The sequence below is a fragment of the Hemitrygon akajei genome, chromosome 16 (genome assembly GCF_048418815.1).
Source record: "Hemitrygon akajei chromosome 16, sHemAka1.3, whole genome shotgun sequence".
Lineage (NCBI taxonomy): Eukaryota > Metazoa > Chordata > Chondrichthyes > Myliobatiformes > Dasyatidae > Hemitrygon > Hemitrygon akajei.
The window spans coordinates 58096898-58121261 of record NC_133139.1 but is presented as its reverse complement, the minus strand read 5'-3'; the positions used below and the strand labels follow the sequence as shown (position 1 = coordinate 58121261).

The 24364-nt window shown below is 40.7% G+C and overlaps 1 protein-coding gene and 1 long non-coding RNA gene across 3 annotated transcripts in view; one reads left to right on the top strand and one right to left on the bottom strand.

The window, feature by feature from the left end:
• kri1 (KRI1 homolog) overlaps positions 1–813 on the top strand; it is a 67543-nt gene extending 66730 nt beyond the window's left edge. For both annotated transcript variants that reach the window (XM_073068949.1, XM_073068951.1), the window contains exon 19: positions 270–813. In XM_073068949.1, the coding sequence (XP_072925050.1) occupies positions 270–714 (445 nt within the window). In that variant the 3' untranslated portion in view covers positions 715–813. The remainder of the gene's footprint in view (positions 1–269) is intronic.
• An 18016-nt stretch (positions 814–18829) lies between these two features.
• LOC140740085 (uncharacterized) overlaps positions 18830–24364 on the bottom strand; it is a 39259-nt gene continuing 33724 nt past the window's right edge. The window contains exon 3 of the long non-coding RNA XR_012101794.1: positions 18830–24335. This is a non-coding gene — a long non-coding RNA (uncharacterized lncRNA). The remainder of the gene's footprint in view (positions 24336–24364) is intronic.

The window sequence follows — 24364 nt, the reverse complement described above, 5'->3', positions numbered from 1 at the left end:
AAATAACCTTGGCTGGATTAAGGTACCAAATCTGAAGAGTCAGTGGCCTATTCAGATAGGCCATTATGATTTTCACAGTCAGATTGGCCATGATTTTTACATCCAGTTGCCTCTCCCACTCAGCGTGTTTCAAACACCAGCCCTTTCCGTGACAGTAATGGTGGTGCTGTTAAAGTGCAGAGGTTCACCCCACCAAGATAATGTGCTCCGGTGTTAATAATAGATAACAGGTTAAGTACTAACTCATTAAAAATGTGTTTGCCCTGCAGGGAAGATGAATCCCAGTCTAAAGCACCTGCAAAATCCAAAGTTGGGAAAAAACGACGGGACAGACTGATAAAGGCCAGGATGCAGGAGGGGAGTAGGTCCGGCCCAAGCCCAGATGGACAACTAGATGTCAAAGTGGACGAGGATGTCTTCTTTCCCAAACAGAGTGGCAGTGTGAATCCAGCAGCAACACAAGAAACAACAGCCAGCAAAGGGCTAGGAATGTCATCTGCTCCTCAGGTCACTCCGGGCAAGCAGTCGGAGCGACCCGTTGGGAGGAAGAAATCCAGAAGGAAGAATAAGTGGCTGACTTCACAGGTGAAGCTAGGTGGACGAATGTTCAGTGGCAGCAGGCTGCAGGCATATGGACTGGACCCTCGCAAACTGAAGTTCAAGCAGATTAACAGGGAAAGGAAGGAACAGGAAAAGAAGCAACCCAAAGACTGATGGCTTAGTTGAGCTGAGTAAACTCATTTTATAGATGACTGTGAAAAGTATGCAGGTTTCTTAAATCCTACATGGTTCATTAAACTACTTTGTATCACTGCTGCAGCTTGGTCCTTTGTGTCATCAGCAAAGGTGTGTAATCTTCCCTATAATGAATTAGTTGGGGGGGTGCATAGTGCATGGGGAGTTTGGAGGGACTGGGGGTGGATGGGAAGGGGGTTGATGGTTCGACATTTGGGCTGAATGGGAAAGGGCTTGGAAGGTGGGTTGGAATGAGGTGGAGTGGATGAAGAAGGGGTTGGAGAAAAAACGGCGGGAGATTGGTGCTCTGGAATTGATTTTGTATTGGAATTGTGTGACTTGCTTCAAGCTGGTGATTGTGCATTACTAACCATTACCGAATCCAACTAGTGGATTGGTGGGGGATATTGACAGGGATGATGGCAGAGCAGAGGAGGCTGAAGTTTCTGGGAATAGTTCACAAGACACAGGATAGGTGAGTCCCACAGAAGAAGTTGTTCTCAAATGGCAAGCAATGGTAGGCAACTGTGGCTGACAAGGGAAGTTAAGAGCCCATGCTATTAAAGGAAAGTAACTGGCATGGTTAGAGCACTAGCTGATTGGTGGTAGGCAACGAGTGGGAGTAAAAGGATCCTTTTCTGGTTGGCTGCCAGTGACTACTGGTGTACCACAGGAGTCAGGGGACCGCTTTTTATGCTGCGTATCAATGACTTAGCTTTGTTGCCAACTTTGCAGGTGATATGAAGATTGGTGGGGGGCAGGTAGTATTGAGGAAACAGGTACTCTGCAGAAGGACTTGGACAGATTAGGAAAATGGTCCAGAAAGTGGACAATGAAATATAATGTTGGAAAATGCATGGTCATGCATTTTCTAAACGGGGAGAAAATCAAAAAATCTGAGATACGAAGGGATTTGAAAGTCCTTGTGCAGAACACCATAGATGTTAACTTGCAGGTAGAGTTGGTAGTGAAGAAGGCAAATACAATGTTAGATGTTAGCATTCATTTTAAGAGGTCTACAATACACGAGCAGGGATGTGATGCCAAAGCTTTATAAGACACTGGTGAGGCCTCACTTAGAGTATTGTGAACAGTTTTGGGCTTGTCACCTAAGAAAAGATGTGCTGACATTGGTGTGGGTTCAGAGGACATTCATGAGGATGATTCCATGAATGAAAAGGTTCTTTTACAAGGACCTCTGGGTCTGTGTTCGCTGGAATTTAAAAGGACTGGAAAGGGGATTGTGTCTCATTGAACCTTTTCGAATGTTGAAAGGCCTAGACAAAGTATATGCGAAAAGAATATTTTCCATGGTGGGGTAGACTAGGACAAAAGGGCACAACCTCGGGATAGAGTGGCATCCATTTAAAACAGAGCTGTGGAGAAATTTCTTTAGCCAAAGGGAGGTGAATTTGTTACCACATGCAGCTGTCGGGGTTGGGTTGTTGGGTGTATTTAAAGTAGGGTATGATATGTTCTGGACTGGACAAGGCATCATAGGTTACAGAGAAGTCCAGGGAGTGGAGCTGAGGAGAGTAAAAAAGGATCAGCCGTGATTGTGTGGTGGAGCAGACTCAATGGGCCAAATGGCCTAATTCTGCTCCTACGTTTTATGGTCTTAAGGACTGTATAAAAGCCAAAGAAAGGACATATAATGTAGCAAAAGTGACTGGGTAGTTGGATGATTGGGAAGTTTTTAAAATCCAACAAAAGGGAACTAAAAAAGCCATAAGGAGGGGAAATAATGAAATGAGGGCAAACTAAGCAATAATATAAAGCAGGGATACTAAAAGTTCTTTTAGTTATATAAAGAGTATATTGGACCACTGGAAAATAATGTTGGTGTGGTAGCAATGGGGGACAAAGAAATGGCGGATGAACTTGAGTGCTTTGCATCATTCTTCACTCTGGAAGACACTAGCAGTGTGTCAGAGGTCTATCAGTGTCAGGGAGCAGAAGCGAGTGTTATTGCTATTACAAAGGAAAAGATGCTAGACAAACTGAAAGGTCTTGGAGTGAATAAGTGACCTAGACCAGATGGACTACATCCCAGAGTACTGTAAGATGTTGCTGAAGAGATAGCAGATGCATTGGTCATGAGGTAAAGGGAAATCTTGCCTGACAAATCTGTTAAGAGTTCTTCGAAGAGGGACAGTAGATGTCAATTACTTGGATTTTAAGAAGGCATTTGTTAAGGTGCCTCACATAAGGCTGCCTAACAAGATAAAATCCCATGGCATTACAGGAAAGATACTAGCATGGATAGAGGATTGGCTGACAGGCAGGAGCAGCGAGTGGAAATAAAGGGGGCCTTTTCTGGTTGGCTGCCAGTGACTATTGATGTTCCTCTGGTCAGTATTGGGACTGCTACTTTTCACGTTGTCAATGACTTGGATAATGGAATTGATGGCTTTGTGGCAAAGTTTGCGGATGACATGAACATAGGTAGTGTAGGTAGTGCTGCAGAAGCAATGTGAATGCAGAAGGACTTAGACAAATTGAAAGAATGGGTAAAAAAGTGGCAGATGGAACACAGTGTTGGAAAATGCATGATAATACATTTTGGTAAAAGGAACTAAAGTGTAGACTATTATCTAAATGGGGAGAAAATTCAAATATCAGAGGTGCAAAAGGACTTTGGAGTCCTTATGCAAGACTTCCAGAAGGTTAATTTACATGTTGAATCTGTGGTAAAGAGGGCAAATGCAAAGTTTGCATTTATTTCAAGGGCAATAGAATATAAAAACGAAGAAATAATGCTGAGGCTTTAAAAGTCAACAGTTTCAGGCCCCATATCTCAGATGGGATATGTTGTCATTGGAGAGAATTCAGAGGAGGTTTATGTGGACGATTCCTGGAATGAAGGGGTTAACATGTGAGAAGTGTTTGGCAGCTTTGGGCCTGTACTCACTGGAACTTAGAAAGCTGGGGGGAGGGGGATCTCATTGAAACTTTTTGAATGTTGAAGGTACTAGATAGGGTGGATGCAGAGAGGATTATTCCTCTGCTGAGAGTATCCAGAACGAGAGGGCACAGCCTCAAAATTGAGGGGTGAGCTTTTAGGATAGAATTTTTTTCCACCTGAGAGAAATGAAACTGTGGAATGCTCTGCTACAGACTTGCAGTGGACACCAAGTCCGTGGGTATATTTAAAGCAGAAGTTGATAGTTTCCCAATTGGTCAGGGCATCAAAAGATTATGGCAAAAAGGCAGGTATATGGGGTTGAGTAGGATCCAGGATCAGCCATGATGGAATAGCAGAGTAGACTCAATGGGCTGAAGGGCCTAATTCTGCTCCTATGTCTTATGGTCTTACGTTGAAAGGTCTAAATAAGGTGAATGTGAAGAAGATGTTTCTTGTGGTGGGAGTGTCCAGAACTAGAGGAAATAGCCTCAAAATTGCAGGGCAACCCTTTAGAGCAGACTTAAGGAGGATTAGTTAGACCAGTGGTCCCCAAATCTTTTATGGATTATCACCACTTTGGCTCCTAGTCAACATCCCCAGGGCCCCCCTCTCCCTTTCCAGCCGTTACAAAGACTATAAAAAATTTTGATTTACAATACATAGAGAAGGAAAATAGGAACTGCAAATTCAAAACAGTGACAAATAATTGCAAAAATTATTCAAATCTATTTAAAGCAACAAATAAAATTCTCCTCCCATAGATGCTGTCTGGCCTGCTGAGTTTTGCCAGCATTTTGTGTTTTTAAATAAAATTATTCCTTTAATTACAGTATAAACAATTTTCATCAACAATTTTGGAGCATGCATTACTTCATTACTTATTCACCTTTCAATGTGCAAGATGGGCTTCGTGCAGTGATGTCAGCTACAGTAATATGCAGTCTGTTTTGCTTTAAAAGAAGTTGGGTGACTATGCTGAAACTATGCTCCACCAGTATGATGTTGGAAAGGCAATACAGAAAATTTTGTAAAGCAAACACAAGGAAATCTGCAGATGCTGGAAATTCAAGCAACACACACAAAGTGCTGGTGGAACGCAGCCGGCCAGGCAACATCTATAGGAAGAAGCACTGTCGACGTTTCGGGCTGAGACCTTCGTCGGTCCTGACGAAGGATCTTGGCCCAAAACATCGACAGTCCTTCTTCCGAAAGAAAATTTTGATCTTTTTCCACAGTGCGGGATTGTGTTCAGAGATTTCTTTCTCTGAACAAAACTCTTGATATAATGTTTTGAACCTCACCTTCAGCTCAAAGTCATTTTGTAGCGACATCAGTTCTTCGTCCATCCATTCTGTTAATTCCTCATTACAAGTGTTCAGGAATGGATTTAGCGATCCTGAAATCTCTGACGTGTCTATATGCAGCTCACTCAGGTAGGCACAGTATACTTGAAGATCAGGATCTGATACCTTTTTTTCTTTCTCTTCTAACTCAGAGAGGCTTGGGAATTGGAAAAGGTCTCTACAGCTAATCTTGATAATGTTAACTTGGACAGAAATGTGGAGGTGACTGATTTGACTTAAACTTTTTAAAACATTTTAAAGCATCTCAAACAGTTTCCTTCTGAGAGCTTTTGACTTTCCTTTTGACTTCTGCAACACCAAATGTTCAAACTGTTCCTTCTCAATACAAAGCTCCTGAAATAGTTAAGAACTGAGAGCATGTACAGTGATAGAATATTCAATGACTTGGATTTTTTGTGACAAGACGTCTGTGAATTACACAGCAAATGATAAATATGTTAGGTACCACTTTTTTTCAAAGAAGTATGCTCAGACCCCGCTTAATGCATTTCTTGGAGGTGGAGCGCTATGTGCCTGAATTTTAAAAAATCAAACTCGAGATATATGATATTTTATGTATTAGTGATTTATGGAGTAACAAACACGCAAATAGGCCTAACCTGTACATCAGTGGAGCAGCAACACATCACAGCAGCTGTGAAGGGAAGCGGGCGGTGGTTACATCTTAGAGGAGAGACTAGGCTGTGGGTCCTCTAACTTAGGCTTCTTCTTCAAGTAGGTGTTGAGATTTGACTGCATTTTTTGTAAGTTTCCTCTCATGAAGCAGTTCTCGGTAGCAGGAAATCATGTCGAGAGCACCTCGCTTTGCCTTAATGCTTCGCTCCCAGTCAGGGTTAGTATCATTTAAAAATCTTTTTTATTAATTATTATTGAAGATCAGCAAAAAATACATTGTCAATATGTCATTATGTACAATGAAGAATTAAATTAGCAAATAACTGATTAACAAAGCAAAGCAATATAATAAGAAAAAATAAAGTGTTAATTTTTTTGAAAAAGGAAAAAAAAGAGCCCCTACTTAACTAAAAAATAACAACCCCTACTAACTGAAAAAAAACATTGGGAGTACAACCCCAGAGCTATACATCATACAAGCTTCCTTAAAAAAAATCATCAATCTGCCAACTCAAATCCATTTAAAGAAAAATCAGAAGGAAACTGTATTAATTAACTCAAATCAGATAGTAGCGGGCGAATGAACCCCACCTTTTCACAAAATCAAATCGAGGGTCAAAAGTTCGACTTCTGATTTTCTCCAAACTAAGATATAACATCACCTGGGAAAACCATGTATCAAAGTAGGAGCAGAAGCATCTTTCCATTTCAACAAAATAACCCTTCTGGCCAATAATGTAACAAATGCAATTACATGTTGGTCTGATGGAGAAATACCATGAATATATTGAGGGATTATACCAAATAAAACTGTCAGTTTATTAGGTTGTAAATTAATTTTTAAAACTTTAGAAATTGCAGACAAAATAGACTTCCAAAAATGTTTCAACACAGAACACGACCAAAACATGTGTCAATGTGGCTGTCTTGGTTTTACATCTGTCACACTGACTATCAACATTAGGAAACATTTTAGACAGTTTCTCTTTTGTCAAATAGTAACGATGTACAATTTTAAATTAAATTAAAGAGTGACTGGCACAGATTGAAGAAGAGTTAACCAACTTCAAAATCCGCAACCAATCTACTGTTATCAAGGTCATGTTAAACTCTCTCTCCCAATCTTGCTTAATCTTAAGTGAAGGGTAACTGTGCTGTTGTAACAAATCATAAATTTTCCCAATAAAATCTTTCATTAAAGGATTCATTTTTAAAATAATATCTAACAGGTCAGAATCCTGTATATATGGAAAATTACTTAATTATTCTTGTAAGAGGTGTCTGACCTGAAGATATTGCAGGAAATATGAATACGAGAGAAATAGAAAAGCCCTGCAGAGGAAAAAAATGTTTTGCTGAATATAAAACGCCAAACACTACAGAGCAACACACCACCATATCAAGTCATGTTAACTGGTTCTTCTTCGCACTTACAGGCCTTGCTTCTAACTAATATATATGCAATTTAAATATCAATTTACTTTGATGCCTTCCATTGCTTTACAGAGTATTATTGTGCTGGAACAATGGACACTGGTGAGGCTGAATAATCATTAAAACATGGAACGGATTCCCAACAGAAATGGCTAATACAAGAGGGCACAATTTTACAGTGATTAGAGGAAAGTATAGAGATTTCAGAGATGTGTTTGTTTCATACACATGGAACAAACCGTTCCATTACACGGTGGGTGCATGGAAGGATCTGCCATGGGTAGTCATAGAGGCATTTAAGGACATTTAAGAGACTCCTAAATAGGCTCATAATGAAAGACGAATGGAATTCTCTACAGGATGGAATTAATCATGAAGTAGATTGAAAGGTGAGCAGAACACAGAGGGTAGCGGTGAATGGGTGTTTCTCGGAATGGCAGGTGGTGACTAGTGGGGTGCCACAGGGCTTGGTATTGGGACCACAGCTGTTTACCATTTACGTTAACGATTTGGATGAAGGCATAGAAAATAACATCAGCAAATTTGCTGATGATACTAAGCTGGGTGGCAGTGTAACATGTGATGAGGATGTTAGGAGAATTCAGGGTGACTTGGATAGGCTGGGTGAGTGGGCAGATACTTGGCAGATGGCATTTAATGTGAATAAGTGTGAGGTTATCCACTTTGGGAGTAAGAACAGGAAGGCAGATTATTATCTGAACGGTGTAGAGTTGGGTAAGGGAGAAATACAAAGAGATCTCGGAGTCCTTGTTCATCAGTCACTGAAGGTGAATGAGCAAGTGCAGCAGGCGGTGAAGAAGGCTAATGGAATGTTGGCCTTTATTACAAAGGGAATTGAGTACAAGAGCAAGGAAATCCTCTTGCATTTGTACAGAGCCCTGGTGAGACCACACCTGGAGTATTGTGTACAGTTTTGGTCTCCAGGGTTAAGGAAGGTCATCCTGGCTGTAGAGGAAGTGCAGCGTAGATTCACGAGGTTAATTCCTGGGATGTCTGGACTGTCTTACGCAGAGAGGTTAGAGAGACTGGGCTTGTACACGCTGGAATTAAGGAGATTGAGAGGGGATCTGATTGAAACATATAAGATTATTAAGGGATTGGACAAGATAGAGGCAGGAAATATGTTCCAGATGCTGGGAGAGTTCAGTACCAGAGGGCATGGTTTGAGAATAAGGGGTAGGTCATTTAGGACAGAGTTAAGAAAAAACTTCTTCTCCCAGAGAGTTGTGGGGGTCTGGAATGCACTGCCTCGGAAGGTAGTGGAGCCAATTCTCTGGATGCTTTCAAGAAGGAGCTAGATAGTTCTCTTATGGATAGGGGAATCAAGGGATATGGGGACAAGGCAGGAACCGGGTATTGATAGTAATTGATCAGCCATGATCTCAAAATGGCGGTGCAGGCTCGAAGGGCCGAATGGTCTACTTCTGCACCTATTATTGTCTATAACATCATGGGCCAAAGGGCCTGCATTGCTCTACAACATCTGGCTCCCCACATCCAGCATAAAAGTTCAGAGAAGAAAAATGTTTATACTTAATCCTTAATAACAAGCTGGGGAATGCAAAAACAATCTCCAAAAATGCCAAAACAATAAAATTAAAGAAAGAGAAAAATGCCTATGTAATCTCTAGTGAAGAAAAATCAGCGCCATTTTCCATTTAACTTACACGCCCAATGAAAAACTGTTTTTAGAAAAAAAACTAAGTATCTATCTGCAAACACGAGGAAATCTGCAGATGCTGGAAATTCAAACAACAACACATACAAAATGCTGGTGGAACACAGCAGGCCAGGCAGCATCTATAGGGAGAAGCGCTGTCGACGTTTCGGGCCGAGATCCTTCGTCAGGACTAACTGAAGAGACAAATACTAAGAGATTTGAAAGTAGTGGGGGGAGGGGGAAATGCGAAATGATAGTGTTACGAACCCCGTAACTGGGTGTCTTACCAGCAAAGATAGAAGTGTCCGTTGGAGTCTGGTGATACTATTTTCAACAGTATTAGTAAAAATACACAAAAATAATATCAATGCAAATATACAGATAATATACGTCATCAATACTAAACCTAAAAGTGCGGGTATAATAATAATCAATAAGAAATAAGCTCTATCATTGTCTAAGGGATAATGAATTGTCAGATGGAAATATAAAGTTCAGTTCAGTTCATGCAGGCTGCGATAGTTGTTGGTCGCGGTGTTTCAATTGTTGGAGAGAGAGAGAGAGAACAGTAACAGCTATTGACTTGTCAACTTTCCTTTACGATTTTGATCCATCGATGCGTTGTTGTGGCCATTCACGTATGACTCCTCCGTCCTTTAGCTAGACCGTTCTTCCGTGGTGGACTCGTCACCCAGACAAGGGTGGACACACACACAAGCCCCCACCAGTCTCGTAGCGTCTCTCCTGGTGCGTCTGAGGGGTGTTGCCCCAGACACTACTTTTACCCCCACTCACGGGGTCTCAGGTGTCAATCAGGTTGGGATGAAGCAACCCAGCGAACCAGCCTACTCTGGTTGCCCCCTGAGGGGTTTCAATGAATAGAACAGTACCAAGTACACAAACCTTCTCCAAAAGACAATAGCAGTAATCAATGGTTCCGTTCTCTTTTGTTAGCTGGAGACATTCCACCTTAGCTGTGCCTCTCTCTCATTAATTTTCATGAGCTGTTATCAATAACAACTGCCCTGGCAGAGTCCTGTGTCTCTCTCCCTTCCTTGATAACAGCATTGGAATAGTAGCGATTTGCGATTCTCCAAAAGGGGGGGGGGGCATTGGCGATTCTGTACCCTTCTGCCCATCAGAGTTGTTCACCATTCGTAACACCCCCATCCTAAGAATTTTCACCAAAGGGGAAAATTAACTAATACCGAGTCTTACAGAATTTCAGAATCTAACGCAATACAAAAGAGTTTTTCACTACAGAGTAATACAGATATACATTCAACTTAGCATCTAAACCGTTAGCGATTACATTGTCACTTCCTTTAATATCTTAGTATCTTAATAAATTCCTGTAGCATCAGACTCCAATTTAATAACCACCTATTTTTATTCTTTTTCTTCAGCAAAACAAAACTATAGAGTTGTGATCTTAGCTTAAGTGTATATTACAAAATGTGAACCAATACATGTGTGATTATTCTGTAGTACATTACAAAAGTTTATGCAAATACTAATCTTTACTTTTAAACTTAACAGTCAATCTTCCATGGTGTTGTCTTTATTATTTGCATGCTTTGTCAAAATCCCTCAAAACCAGATCCTGTTATTTAAAGTGGCATTTTGTCAACCTTTGCCTCTTTTCCATTTAACTCTCACGTGGTTAGCTTGCTCACCAGTGTGGAATAGGCTTTCGCATACTCCTTTCATAGGAGTTATTTTATCAACAATGTTTTCCAAACTTAGCCCATCTTCTGAACTTCCACACAATTCTTTATTTTTAAGTAAGTCATTAATTTTATCTTCAGGACCCTTCATTCTATTAATTTTCAGTTTCACATCTGCAAGTGATCCCTCTTTGTCCAAACAATATTTCAAATTCTGCCTCTTCACAGCACACCCTTGAATAACATTAGCGAGTGGGGTACCTTTACATTCCAAATCAAACTGTAATTGATTCACAGGCACCTTGTTAACAAGCCATTGTTCCTTCAGCCTGGTTACTGCTTCTGAAACCAATCCAGACTTTAAATTTTCTTTATTCTATTTAGGAACTACACTTTTCCCTTCTCCTTCAATAATAATATTCACAACACCAGCTTCCATCTCCTCACTAACTTTTAACACACCTTCTAACACAAACAACTGGGAATTCTCACTTCCCACTGGTACCAAGGTTAACCCTTTCTTCACTGAACCAAGTCCACCTGACCCAAAAGGACTGCGTTCCTTTTCAACTAAATCAGATACCTCAGACTTTTCCTGAGTTGCATTACTAGGTTCAGTACCATGTGCATCCACATCTTGAACACACTCACATGGGACATCTGTCTCTTCCAGGCTTTCAATACCCATCCCCTTTTCAAATTCTAAATTCTCCTGATCCTCCCAGTTACTCTCTGGGCCTCCCATCCGGAGTAAACTCAACCCTGCGGGTTAAAACAATTTCATCTGCTAACCCAGCAGACTCCTTCAAGGTAACGGCATCCTTTTCATCTAGGACTGCCCTTATTTCATTATCGGGAACACATTTAAAATTTTCAACTTCTTTAAACAGTTCTGTCAAGCCAGACAGATCATCCATGTCCAACCCTGGACCTTCTAACTGCCTTATCTGTTTCTCATCTTTACTCCGTGCCTCTATACATTCCCTCCTGGCTAAGGGTAGGTCTACCTCCTCTCCTTTACTCTCTTTCACCTCCCTATTCTCCGTCTTACCATCCCCTAACCCCTCTTGGTATAGGGTCGGTAAAAACGTCTCAGCCAAATCGACACTGGACTGATTTAAACTGGTCTCTTTCTCAGCTGCCTTTCTCGACATGCTGCGAGTAACCGCGCATGCGGGATAGATCTTGGAATCTAGGGGCGGGTCCTCAACACTCACAGGCTTGCTCGTAAGCTTCATTGCTGACCACACCTCACCACCTGCTAAATCGTTACCAAGAAGGACGTCCCCGCCGTCTCTCGGTAATTCTGGCCGTACCCCTATTTCAACTGGACCAGATACCAGGTCACAATTTATAATGATCCCATGCAAAGGTACAGCTTCTGTCCCTTTTCCTATGCCTCTCAAAACTACCTCTCCAGTCTCAGGACCAAAATCTAGTACCTTACTGAGAATCAATGACTGCTCAGCTCCAGTATCTCTCCAGATCCACACTGGAATTGGTGTTACTCCCTCTTTCACAGACACGGTCCCTTCTGAAATAAATTTCTCACGCCCCTCTCGTATTTTATCTACCTGGGGCTTTCTCGTCGATTTGCTGATCAACACAATACACCCTGTAGGGACTGCTGCGTTCCCTTTTCCCATCTCCTTCCTCGGAGCAAAGCACTTGGATGCAATATGACCAACCTTTCCAAAATTAAAACAGGTCAAACCAGGAACCCTCCTGCCAGCCTGCCTTTCTTCTTGCTTACTTTTACCACTAGCTCCCGGCTTAATTTCTACCACAGCCGGCGGGCTTTCTCTACCATTCCTACAGTCTTTCTGGTAACTCTTATTCAAGGAAAACTTTGTCTTGTGGGTTAGGACATATTCATCTGCGAACCTGGCAAATTCTGATATAGACTTATTCGGCTTCTCATTCAAATACATCCGGATATCATCCGAAACACAACCTTTAAATTCCTCAATCAGAATTAACTCCCTGAAATGATCGAAATCCTCCTCCACCCTTTCTGCCGCACACCAGCGATCCAAGAGCACACCCTTCTCATAGGCAAACTCTGCATACGTCTGATTCCACACTTTCTTTAAATCTCTGAACTTCTGTCTATATGCCTCAGGTATTAACTCATAGGTCTGAAGGATAGCCTGTTTTACTTCCTCGTAATTCTCAGACTCCTCCACAGACAACGCCGCATATGCCCGTTGTGCCTTCCCTTTTAACACACTTTGTAACAACGCCACCCACTGATCTCTGGGCCACTTCTGATTCACTGCCACCTTTTCAAAATGCAAGAAATAACTATCAACATCTGTCTCCTCGAACGGAGGTACTAACCTAAACTCCCTACTAACATTAAACCTCTCCTCTCGGTCTGCCCCTTGGACCCTTCTCTCTTGCTTTAACTTCTCTATGTCCAGCTCATGCTGCCTCTGTTTCTCCTTCTCCTCATACTCCCTCTGTTTTTCAGCTCTTTCCTTCTCCCTTTCAGCTCTTTCCTTCTCCCTTTCAGCTGCTTCCAGCTGTTTTAACCTAAGTTCATGCTCCCTCTTCTTCTGTTCCGCGTCCAGCCTCAATTTTTCCAACTCTAACTGAGCCGTTAATAGCTGGTACCTTTTCAGGGATATTTTCCAATACCTCAGCCGAAAACACATCCTTCTCAATATAATACTGAGTTATGGCCCTCCGCATCTCCCACTTTTTCATTGACGACTTCAGCTCTGCGAGATTTAGTCCTTACACAATATTTACCAAGTCCGTCTTTGTGGCCTCCTCTAGTGCCTTCAAAGTCAGGTTTTGTGTAAATTCATCGACGTCCATCTTTGCTGGTTTCCCATCTGGTTACCCACGCAACCAGATCAAAGTCTGGACTTAAAAGCCCGATTCACTGGCCCTCCAATTTGGTATCAAATCCCGAGACGATGCCCCAAGTTGTTACGAACCCCGTAACTGGGTGTCTTACCAGCAAAGATAGAAGTGTCTGTTGGAGTCTGGTGATACTATTTTCAACAGTACCTATCATATCAATGCAAATATACAGATAGTATATGTCATCAATACTAAACCTAAAAGTGTGGGTATAATAATAATGAATAAGAAATAAGCTCTATCGTTGTCTAGGGGATAATGAATTCTCAGATGGAAATATAAAGTTCAGTTCAGTTCATGCAGGCTGCGGTAGTTGTTGGTCGCAGTGTTTCAATTGTTGGAGAGAGAGAGAGAGAACAGTAACAGCTATTGACTTGTCAACTTTCCTTTACGATTTTGATCCGTCGATGCATTGTTGTTGTGGCCATTCACGTATGAACCCTCCGTCCTTTAGCTAGACCGTTCTTCCGTGGTGGACTCGTCACCCAGGCAAGGGTGGACACACATACAAGCCCCCACCAGTCTCGTAGCGTCTCTCCTGGTGCGTCTGAGGGGTGTTGCCCCAGACACTACTTTTATCCCCACTCACAGGGTCTCAGGTGTCAATCAGGTTGGGATGATGCAACCCATCGAACCAGCCCACTCTGGTTGGCCCCTGAGGGGTTTCAATGAATAGAACAGTACCAAGTACACAAACCTTCTCCAAAAGACAATAGCAGTAATCAATGGTTCCGTTCTCTTTTGTTAGCTGGAGACATTCCACCTTAGCTGTGCCTCTCTCTCATTAATTTTCATGAGCTGTTATCAATAACAACTGCCCTGGCAGAGTCCTGTGTCTCTCTCCCTTCCTTGATAACAGCATCAGAATAGTAGCGATTTGCGATTCTCCAAGGGGGGGGGGCATTGACGATTCTGTACCCTTCTGCCCATCAGAGTTGTTCATCATTCGTAACAATAGGAGAAGACCGGAGGGGGTGGGATGAAGCTAAGAGCTGGAAAGGTGATTGGCGAAAGTGATACAGAGCTGGAGAAGGGAAAGGATCATGGGACAGGAGGCCTCAGGAGAAAAAAAGGAGTGGGGTGGAGCACCAGAGGGAGATGGAGAACAGGCAAACAACTAAATATGTCAGGGATGGGGTAAGAAGGGGAGGAGGGGCATTAACGGAAGTTAGAGAAGTCAATGTTCATGCCATCAGGTTGGAGGCTACCCAGCTGGTATATAAGGTGTTGTTCTTCCAACCTGAGTTTGGATTCATTTTGACAATAGAGGAGGCCACGGATAGACATATCAGAATGGGAATGGGACGTGGAATTAAAATGTTTGGCCACTGGGAGATCCTGCTTTTTCTATTAGCAATAAAGAGATCCAGAGCAGGCAGAAGACCAGAACGGGGTGTTAGCAATAAAGAGATCCAGAGCAGGCATCTATCTATCTACTAAGCACTCCCAACTATGTATATATAAGAAAAAGTCCTTATGAACTATGGAAGCTATCACCTAATTAATGAAAAAAAGGAGGATAAAAACAAATAATCAAACAATCTGTCCATTGTCTTAATTCGCTCAGTAGACCAAACAGATTTCGGGAAAGTCATTCATCATTCACATCAAAAAGTTCACTTCTTCTTTAAATGGTTGATCAATCAAAGGACATCTTAAGCAAATCAGAAATCTTCAAAGCTTATCTTCTTTCTGAAATAACAATTATTCAGCAGACCTAAAACCATTCAAACCTCAGCTACAACTGGAATAGAGTTAACATAGTCCAACGCCTCTTTGGGGTCCAGAAAAACACGTGGAGTCGAATCTTTGGAAAATAATTTTAGTCGGGCTGGATATTGAAGGGATGAGAATAATCCCTTATTATAGGCTGTCTTCATGGTTGGAACGAATTTAGACCACAGGCCCATAACTTCCTGTAGATAATTCTCATAAAAACAAATCTCGGAACCTTTAAATTTAAAAACACTGTGTTTCCTTGCATATTTTATGATTTGGTCTTTAACTTTGAAACCAAGGAAGCAGACCAAAACTGACCTTGGTTTATTCGGATCCCGAGATTTCCAAGTGAAAATTCTATGCACTCTTTCGATGTCGGGAGTTTGAGGTAAAATATCCGGAAACAGAGATTGAAACAAGTTAGCAAAATAGTCCAATAAATCTCCACTCTCAGATCCTTCCTTCAATCCAACAATTCGAATATTATTCTGACGAGATCTTGCTTCCAAATCGATAATCTTATGTTGAGATTTTTCCAAGTGAGCTGTAATGTCCACTATTTGACATTTCACCTCTTTAAATTCAGAATTCAGGGAAATAATATTTTCCTGCACAAATTGAAAACTATCTCATAATGACTTAATCTCAGAAGAGGTAGCATCAAGTTTTACTGTGTTATCATCTATTTTCTTGTCGAGAACCATCAGTGAACGTTCTAGACGCTCAACCCAAGCCAGCGTTTCCTCTGATTTTTTTTCCCCTTTCCATTGCTGGATTCAGGAAGCTGCTTTCCACTTCTTAAAGATTGTGACATGGTAACAACTATTCCCCTCTAAGATCCAACAAATAAAAGTCAAAAATTCAAAGTTTAAACTGGGGAAAAGGAAGAATTAATTGCAGCCACACAATCTGTGTGTCACTCCATTACACAGTAGGCGGAATCCCCAGGGTCATTATTAATGAACTGGTCCATGATTTGTATGATCATGGTGTTGCTAGTGCTGAGGAATTTTGTGGTGAGGTTTCTTGCTGGTGTTTCCTCTTCTCCATCCCTGTTCTTATATTCACCCAGGATGCATTGCTCTGCCAATTGTCGAAGCTCTTCATTATTAAGGCTCTCATCGTGATAATGTAGTAACTCCAACATCAACTTGATGTTCACCAGCTTCCAAACACTGTATGACTTGCAGTTTCACATCCATGCTAATGTTTTTCCTCAACATTTTAGATGTAATACCATTACTGGAAGTTATGCTATTTTCCGGACATTATGGGTGGGGAAAAAAATAGAATAAATTGGTGAGGGAGCAAGGGCACTTACACACACAGGGGAGACAGTGTGTAAACTAATATGCAATTGGCTGTGAATGGCTTAGAGTGTGTGTAAAGTGCTGTCATTGGCTGATTGAATGTTGACTGTGATGATGGCTGCTCTTAAGAGGTTTTAAGTGTGTTTAGAATGAATTTTTAAAAATTTTAATAAAGAATAACGGTTTGTAATGAATCAACAATTTGCAGGATAGCAATATATAGGGCTCAACAACCCAAAATATTGACTCCCCCCATGATATTTGTTTCTAATCCCCTTGTAAATAGCAACTCTTGAACCACACTATCATCTTTAATGAAGTGAACATAACCAAGAAGCATTCATTTCCTGGTTATGTGGACTCATTCAACTGCAGAGGAAATTTGTTTTCCTAACTATATTGCACAATGTGTCTTCCACACTCAGATATTTAATCTTTGAACAGAGTTGTCGCTGAGCAGAATTGTTTTAATTTGGTCTGTTGACTTATGCAAAAACCATATTCAGAACATCACTAATTTCTGGGAGAAAAAGTTTTTCTCCAATTGTATGGGGCTTTCCTGATTTAGCAGTGCGCAATAAAGTGTATGAAGAATACAGACCATCATTGTTTTGTTGTGAAGTGCTGGCAAATAAGTTTTGAAGTGTTTTCCATTTCTGAAAGCTTTCATGAAGTGATTGAAAATAAGCCAAGTTATTGTTTGCTTTATTAGAGTGTATTCTCTTTAAATATTCAAGGAGCATGGATGGTTTCATGGCCTCATTTGAAAAAAGCTATTTCACACAAGAGACACATTGACTGCAGTTGGTTGTTTGGTTTTGATAATAAATCTATATTTCAGGTACTGCATGCTATACTGTCTTTTTTTTTGTTTGGTCTGCTTCTGCCATTTTTGTTATGGATTAATGACCATGATCAATCACCTATTGTTTAAGTCCAACCTTAGGTGTTCCAGTCAATAAAAGGAAAAGTCATGATGTCTTCTTAGCTAAGACAAAACCTGACTCTGCCTGAAGATACATAAAGTGGGTCAGCAATATCTTGGTTGGGTATTGGGCTAGAGGAATGCGGCAAGGACCATTTGAAAAGCCAGATTCTGAACTTTACTCCATTGAAAGCGATACCATAATTCATAGGAGTTGTATCACTATGTAATTAGAGTGTGTAAACTGTATTAGCTAACAATGTACTGCAGTAGTGAATGGCAATAATATGCAGGCTGGGCATGGAAATAAAATGAGTTCTGCAGTCCAGATTTCTCATGATATGCTAAAAACAGAAGTGTCACATTGCTCTTTGTACGTTATGGGTGTTGAAAAGCAAAAGTCTAAGAGCACAGTGGGTTAGCAAAAGGTAAGGTGTAAGGGTAAGCAAAAGGTACATGATCATGTAATCCATTATGATCACTGAGGATCAAATGCTTGTAATAAGTAATTTATTAAATTAAACATACAATCCCTCAGCTGCCCCCCCCCCTTGCCACAGAGCACCAGCCCCACCACCCCTTTTATCTCCCCCTTAGAAACTCCCACTGCCTCCATAAGACATAGGAGCAGAATTAGACCATCTGGCCCATCGAGTATGCTTCTCCATTCAATCATAGCTGATCCTTTTTTTTTTCTTTTCCTCAACCCCTGTTCCTGGCCTTCTTCCCATAACCTATGTTACCATGTCCAATCAGGAACCTATCAATCTCTGTCTTAAATACACCTGGCCTCCACAGCTGCATGTGGCAACAAATTCCACAAATGCACCACCCTTTGGCTAAAGAAATCTCTTTGCATCTGTTTTGAAAGGGTGCCCCTCTATCCTGAGGCTGTGCCCTCATGTCCTAGACTCTCCCACCATGGGAAACATCCTTTCACATTTACTCTTTCTCGGCCTTTCAATATTCAAAAAATTTCAGTGATATCTCCTCCCCCCACCCCATTCTTCTGAATTCCAGTGAGTACAGACCCTGAGCTATCAAATGTTCCTTGTATGATAACCCTTTCATTCCTGGAATCATCCTTGTGAACCTCCTCTGGACTCTCTCCAATGCCAGCGCATCTTTTCTAAGATGAGGGGCCCAAAATTGTTCACAATACTCGAGGGCTACGATATCACCCATTTTTGGAACCATAAGAGATGGGAGCAGAATTAGGCCATTCAGACCATTGAGTCTGCTCCACATTTTATTGTGGCTGATTTACGTTCCCTCACAACTCTGTTTATTTACTTATTTATTTAGCAATATTGTGCAGAGTAGGTTCTTCATGCAGAGCTGTCCCAGCAACCACTGACAACCTCTGGCTAATTCACCAACATCTGGCTAAAGAATTTCCTCTAGTTTATTTAGGACTGTGTTTTCTACAATATAAAGAGTTCCTATAGACACTACTTCCTACCATGAATTTAAATCAATAAATTGCAGATACTGGAAACACTGAACAGATCAGGTAGCAACACTGGAGAGAGAAACACAATTAACATTTTATTTTCTGTAAATGCAGCTTCATAAAGACATCTTTGAGAGGCATCACCAAGGTTCCTCACCATCCAGGACATATCCTCTTCTTATTACTACCGTCAGGAGTGAGTTACATGAGCCACAAAACAACTAATTTCAACTGGTATAAATCAGTGATAATAAACCGGATTCTGATTTCTGATGACCTGCTCTGTGTTTCTTTCATTTTCTGATTTTATTACAATTTCTTACAGGCCTATCCATCATTACTTGAAGTTTATCATTGAATTGTACATAGACTCCTCATGTCTGAACAATATTTCACCCTCTGTTCAGGAAGTGTATTGCATTTACAGTAATAAAGTTAATGGTAGCAAAGCTAGGGCACTGGAATGTGGAAGGGTCACAAATAACTGTCATACCACCCTTTGTACATTTTAACCTTGTCAATAGCTGATTCACTGATCCTTCCTGTAATGTCGATCTTAGAACACGAGTCGCCTCTGATCCACAAAACACTGGTTCATGCTCACTTTCCCATGTTTGTGTGACTGTTTTCAAGGGCATTAGCTTAGTTGCTGGTGGATTTAATGGACAATTTTTGTTAAAAAAAAAATTTTATTTTGCAGAATAACAGTTGTTAATCTAAGGATGCACTTTCTGAATTTCCAGTTTCAAATTCAGATTTATTTATTTGACAACCAACAAAATGTCAAGATTTGCTGGGGGCAGCCTGCAAGTGTTGCTACACCTTCCAGTATCATCACTGACTTTGGGACATAGTAGGGGAAACAGTGAGCTGGTATCCAGCTTGAATGGCAGCTGGAATGTCAAACATGAAGCATGTGTGATGGGAACATACCAGTCAGCATGGTCCATTTGACCCCTAGAGCTAGTTTTCCTACTTAATGAACTGGCCTAGGACTTTTCCAAACCTTTTACCCCCCATGACATGTAAAACTGTGGCTCTTCATAAAGATGAATGTACAGACTTCTGACAAACATTCATTTTGTGAAAGAATGCTGGTGCAACTTCCTCTCAGTGCAACATCCTTAACAGGGTTACACCATGTTCCAAGCCAGAGGGAAGCTTTAATCATTAAGACTGTTTCGTCACAAATTACAGTATTAAAAAAAAGTATTAGCAATGTGATTGGGCTAGTAATCCTCTAGATATGTGGACATCAGCTCAAATTTCATGACATCTGGGAAGCTGAAATGTACTTCATTGAACAAATGTGAAATGAAATGCCATTGCCAGCAATGAAGACAGAATCTGCTAACCACATCCAACGTGTCCAGCCAATAACAGTTGACCTAACTGAACTAATAATGAGATTAAAACCAGAGAGATAAAAAAATTGGCTTCAGAACTGGGTATGAAGATAAAATGACCCCAACACTCTTTGAAGGTCTGGGGACTAATGAAGTTGTATGTCAGGAGTAGTCTTGCATGCTTACCTGGAAGTACACTTCCAACTTTTTGTGGTTCTAGAGTTCCACCTGGACCTGCCCTGTCTTACGTTTTGTATCTTCAAAACATTAAACTAATTCAAAGAAAGTCGTGGCGTCCAAAAATATGGTTGTAACTTTGATTTCACTTTGAAGTATGCATGTATCACATGATAACGTGATGATGTATGCAATTAACATATTTTTACATATAACCTGTAATTGTTTAAATGAACAAAAACATTTAATCAAGCTATATATATATATAAAATTACTCAAATATTACTGAAATATTAAATACACAACACTCTTCCAACTCAAAAGAATGCATTTCAACTATATACACAGTATACTATATAATAGAATAACTATATACACACATTCACAGCATAGTGATTTTTTTAAATTGTCACATTCAGGCCTAAAGATTTAATTACTGTGGAGAATTTCTTACTCTTGTGGGATAACAACTTTCCTTACAGGGGTAATCATATTGATTGGCAGCGAGACTTGTGGTGATACAATCTCAGGTTCTGGGGGCCTCCTCCATGGTGACTCTGAGACTACAGGAAGGGGCTCTGACAGCAGTAGTCTCTTCTTCCTTTTTATTCTTCTAGTTTGTGCATCTTGATCTTGGGAAGGTGCATTAGTTCACTGGAGTATTCTCTTATTAATCCTTTTCTTGCACCCTTTATGATCTCTCCTCTTGGTTTCCTCATCCACAACATCATCTGACGAATCTTCAGTTTTTGTATCTCCATTGACTCCTTTCTTTTTGTCCTTCTATTCATCCAGCTGAGCTTTGGTATTTGCATCTACTTTTACAAGCAGTTTTTTTAATCTCCCACTTGAAGTTCATGTGGTAACCTTAATACACACAAAATAGATTCTGGTTCTTTATGTTCACAAAAGCAAATGTTTGCAACTTTCACAAGCTCCTTGATTTCTCATTCAGCTCAAAACCAAGCCAGTGATCATTAATGGAGAATGTGTGGAGCAGGTTAAGACCTACAAGTATCTGGGAGTACAGTTAGACGAGAAGCTAGACTGGACTGCCAACACAGATGCCTTGTGCAGGAAGGCACAGAGTCGACTGTACTTCCTAAGAAGGTTGGCGTCATTCAATGTCTGTAGTGAGATGCTGAAGATGTTCTATAGGTCAGTTGTGGAGAGCGCCCTCTTCTTTGTGGTGGCGTGTTGGGGAGGAAGCATTAAGAAGAGGGACGCCTCACGTCTTAATAAGCTAGTAAGGAAGGCGGGCTCTGTCGTGGGCAAAGTACTGGAGAGTTTAACATCGGTAGCTGAGCGAAGGGCGCTGAGTAGGCTACGGTCAATTATGGATAACTCTGAACATCCTCTACATAGCACCATCCAGAGACAGAGAAGCAGGTTCAGCGACAGGTTACTATCGAAGCAATGCTCCTCAGACAGGATGAAGAGGTCAATACTCCCCAATGCCATTAGGCTTTACAATTCTACCGCCAGGACTTAAGAACTTTTTAAAAGCTATTATTAATGCTTTTTGAGATAGTGATTTAGATGCATATCATATTTTTTTACTGAGTTAAGTATTGTATGTAATTAGTTTTGCTACAACAAGTGTATGGGACATTGGAAAAAGTTGAATTTCCCCATGGGGATGAATAAAGTATCTATCTATCTATCTATCTATCTATTTTACAAGTAACTGCTTGATTGACATATCAGTAGCTTTTTCAGATATGTTGCCTACAAAAACCATTGTAGTAGGGCCACTGCTTTTGTCACTTTCATGATTCCTCTGAGCAGCATGGTCTTTTCATGGTCCAATATGCTTTTTAACCAGAGACACAGAGACACCAACATCTGTTTGCTTCTGCTGGGCAATGGTTCATGGAGTTCAGCATGGAGATAGCTGTGGCATCCTTCAGTATCTTTCTTAGTTCACAGTCATATGGCTTCATTGTAAGGGGTGCGTTATGCTAATTGTGGATGGATCTCCAATCATGCTGATCCTTCTGTTTTTACCACACACAAGCCCACTGTGGCTTGTTACTTGTTGTACTTCACTGTTATGAATGTCATTCCCACAGCTATCATCTTTTCTCCAGTATAAGTTCTTAGTACTGCAGGCTTCAGTTTGCTATCTTTGAAATGTCTTTCAAGCTCAGTTTGTGGAATGACTGAAACAGCTGAGCCTGTGTCCAATACCATTTTAATTAATTTGCCATTCACTTCTGGTGTAAGCCATATTACTTGTCTATTATTGTTTTTCACAATGTAAATCTCAAGGCTACACAATTCTGTATTGTGTACACAACTTATCATTATTAGACTTTTCATCAACAGCATTTTAATTAAGTGGATAAATCTCCGCGTTCTGACTGGATATTTCCTAGGACCTTGAGGGAAGTTAGTGTAAAAATAGCAGGGGCTCTGACAGAAATATTTCAAATGTCATTAGAAACTGGGGTGGTGCCGGAGGATTGGCGTATTGCTCATGTGGTTCCATTGTTTAAAAAGGGTTCTAAGAGAAAACCTAGCAATTATAGGCCTGTAAGTTTGACGTCAGTGGTGGGTAAATTAATGGAAAGTATTTTTAGAGATGGTCTATATAATTATCTGGATAGACAGGGTCTGATTAGGAACAGTCAGCATGGATTTGTGCGTGGAATGCCATGTTTGACAGATCTTATTGAATTTTTTGAAGAGGTTACTCGGAAAGTTGATGAGGGTAAAGCAGTGGATGCTGTCTATATGGACTTCAGTAAGGCCTTTGACACCAAATTATAGGAAAGATGTCAACAAAATAGAGAGAGTACAGAGGAGATTTACTAGAATGTTACCTGGGTTTCAGCACCTAAGTTACAGAGAAAGGTTGAACAAGTTAGGTCTTTATTCTTTGGAGCATAGAAGGTTGAGGAGGGACTTATAGAAGTATTTAAAATTATGAGGGGGATAGATAGAGTTGATGTGGATAGGCTTTTTCCATTGAGAGCAGGGGAGATTCAAACAAGAGGACATAAGTTGAGAGTTAAGGGGCAAAAGTTTAGGGGTAACACAAGGGGGAACTTCTTTATTCAGAGAGTGGTAGCTGTGTGGAACGAGCTTCCAGTAGAAGTGATAGAGGCAGGTTTGATTTTGTCATTAAAAAAAAATTGGATAGGTATATGGACAGGAAAGGAATGGAGAGTTATGAGCTGAGTGCAGGTAGGTGGGACTAGGTGAGAGTAATCGTTCAGCACGGACTAGAAGGGCCGAGATGGCCTGTTTCCATGCTGTAATTGTTATATGGTTATATGGTTAATTAGTGCTCTTTTTGAAACTGCAGCTTAACTTTTTAGCTTTTTCTTTTGCCTGAGCAGTCTATTTATATTTGTCTGCCCGACATGTTCTTTGTATGTGTCCTACTTTGTTGCAGTTGCTGCAAGTTTCACCTTTAAATCTGCATTTGTTTGGTGTATGTGAGTCTGTCCCTTCGGCAACAGTAACACTATTTGTTCAGCTAGGCTAGCATCTGTATAGACAATTCAGCTTTGTTCACATTCACTTTCATTCCTGACTGCAACTCAATTGCGTCTCTGCTGTTTCCATTGATACAGCAATTTTGACTACTCTTTTAAATGTAAATTGTGCTTCAGTTAGAACCTGTTTTTGAATGCTTAATTTTAAGATGCCACAAATTAAATGATCTCTCAGTGCATCATTAAGCCCATCACTGAACTGACAATGTTCAGACAAATTCAATGCACGCTGAAAATGAATCCCCTTCTTTTTGATTCTGCTTATGAAACGCAAAGGGTTCTATAATCAACAAAGGCATCGGTTCTTGGATTTCCTGCATTACTTTCACAATGGGAACAAAGCTAATTTCTGATGGTTTGATTGGAGCAGCCGAACTATGAAGCAAACCGTATGCCTTTTAATCCATTAAATCTACAAAATTGGCTCTTGTTTCTCATTGGCTATTTCATTTGCTTCAAAATATTGTTCCAATATCTCTGTATACATGAGCCAATTACCCGTTGTGTAATCAAACTCATCAGTGTTTCTGACAGAGCCAGCTATTTCTGCAATTATCACCCCAGTACTCACTCTTTATGAATCCCGAATTCTTCCATTTGCAGCTTTTTTTTTACTTAATCCTGTCTTCCCTGCAAAAGAATAGGTACTTTTTGCAACT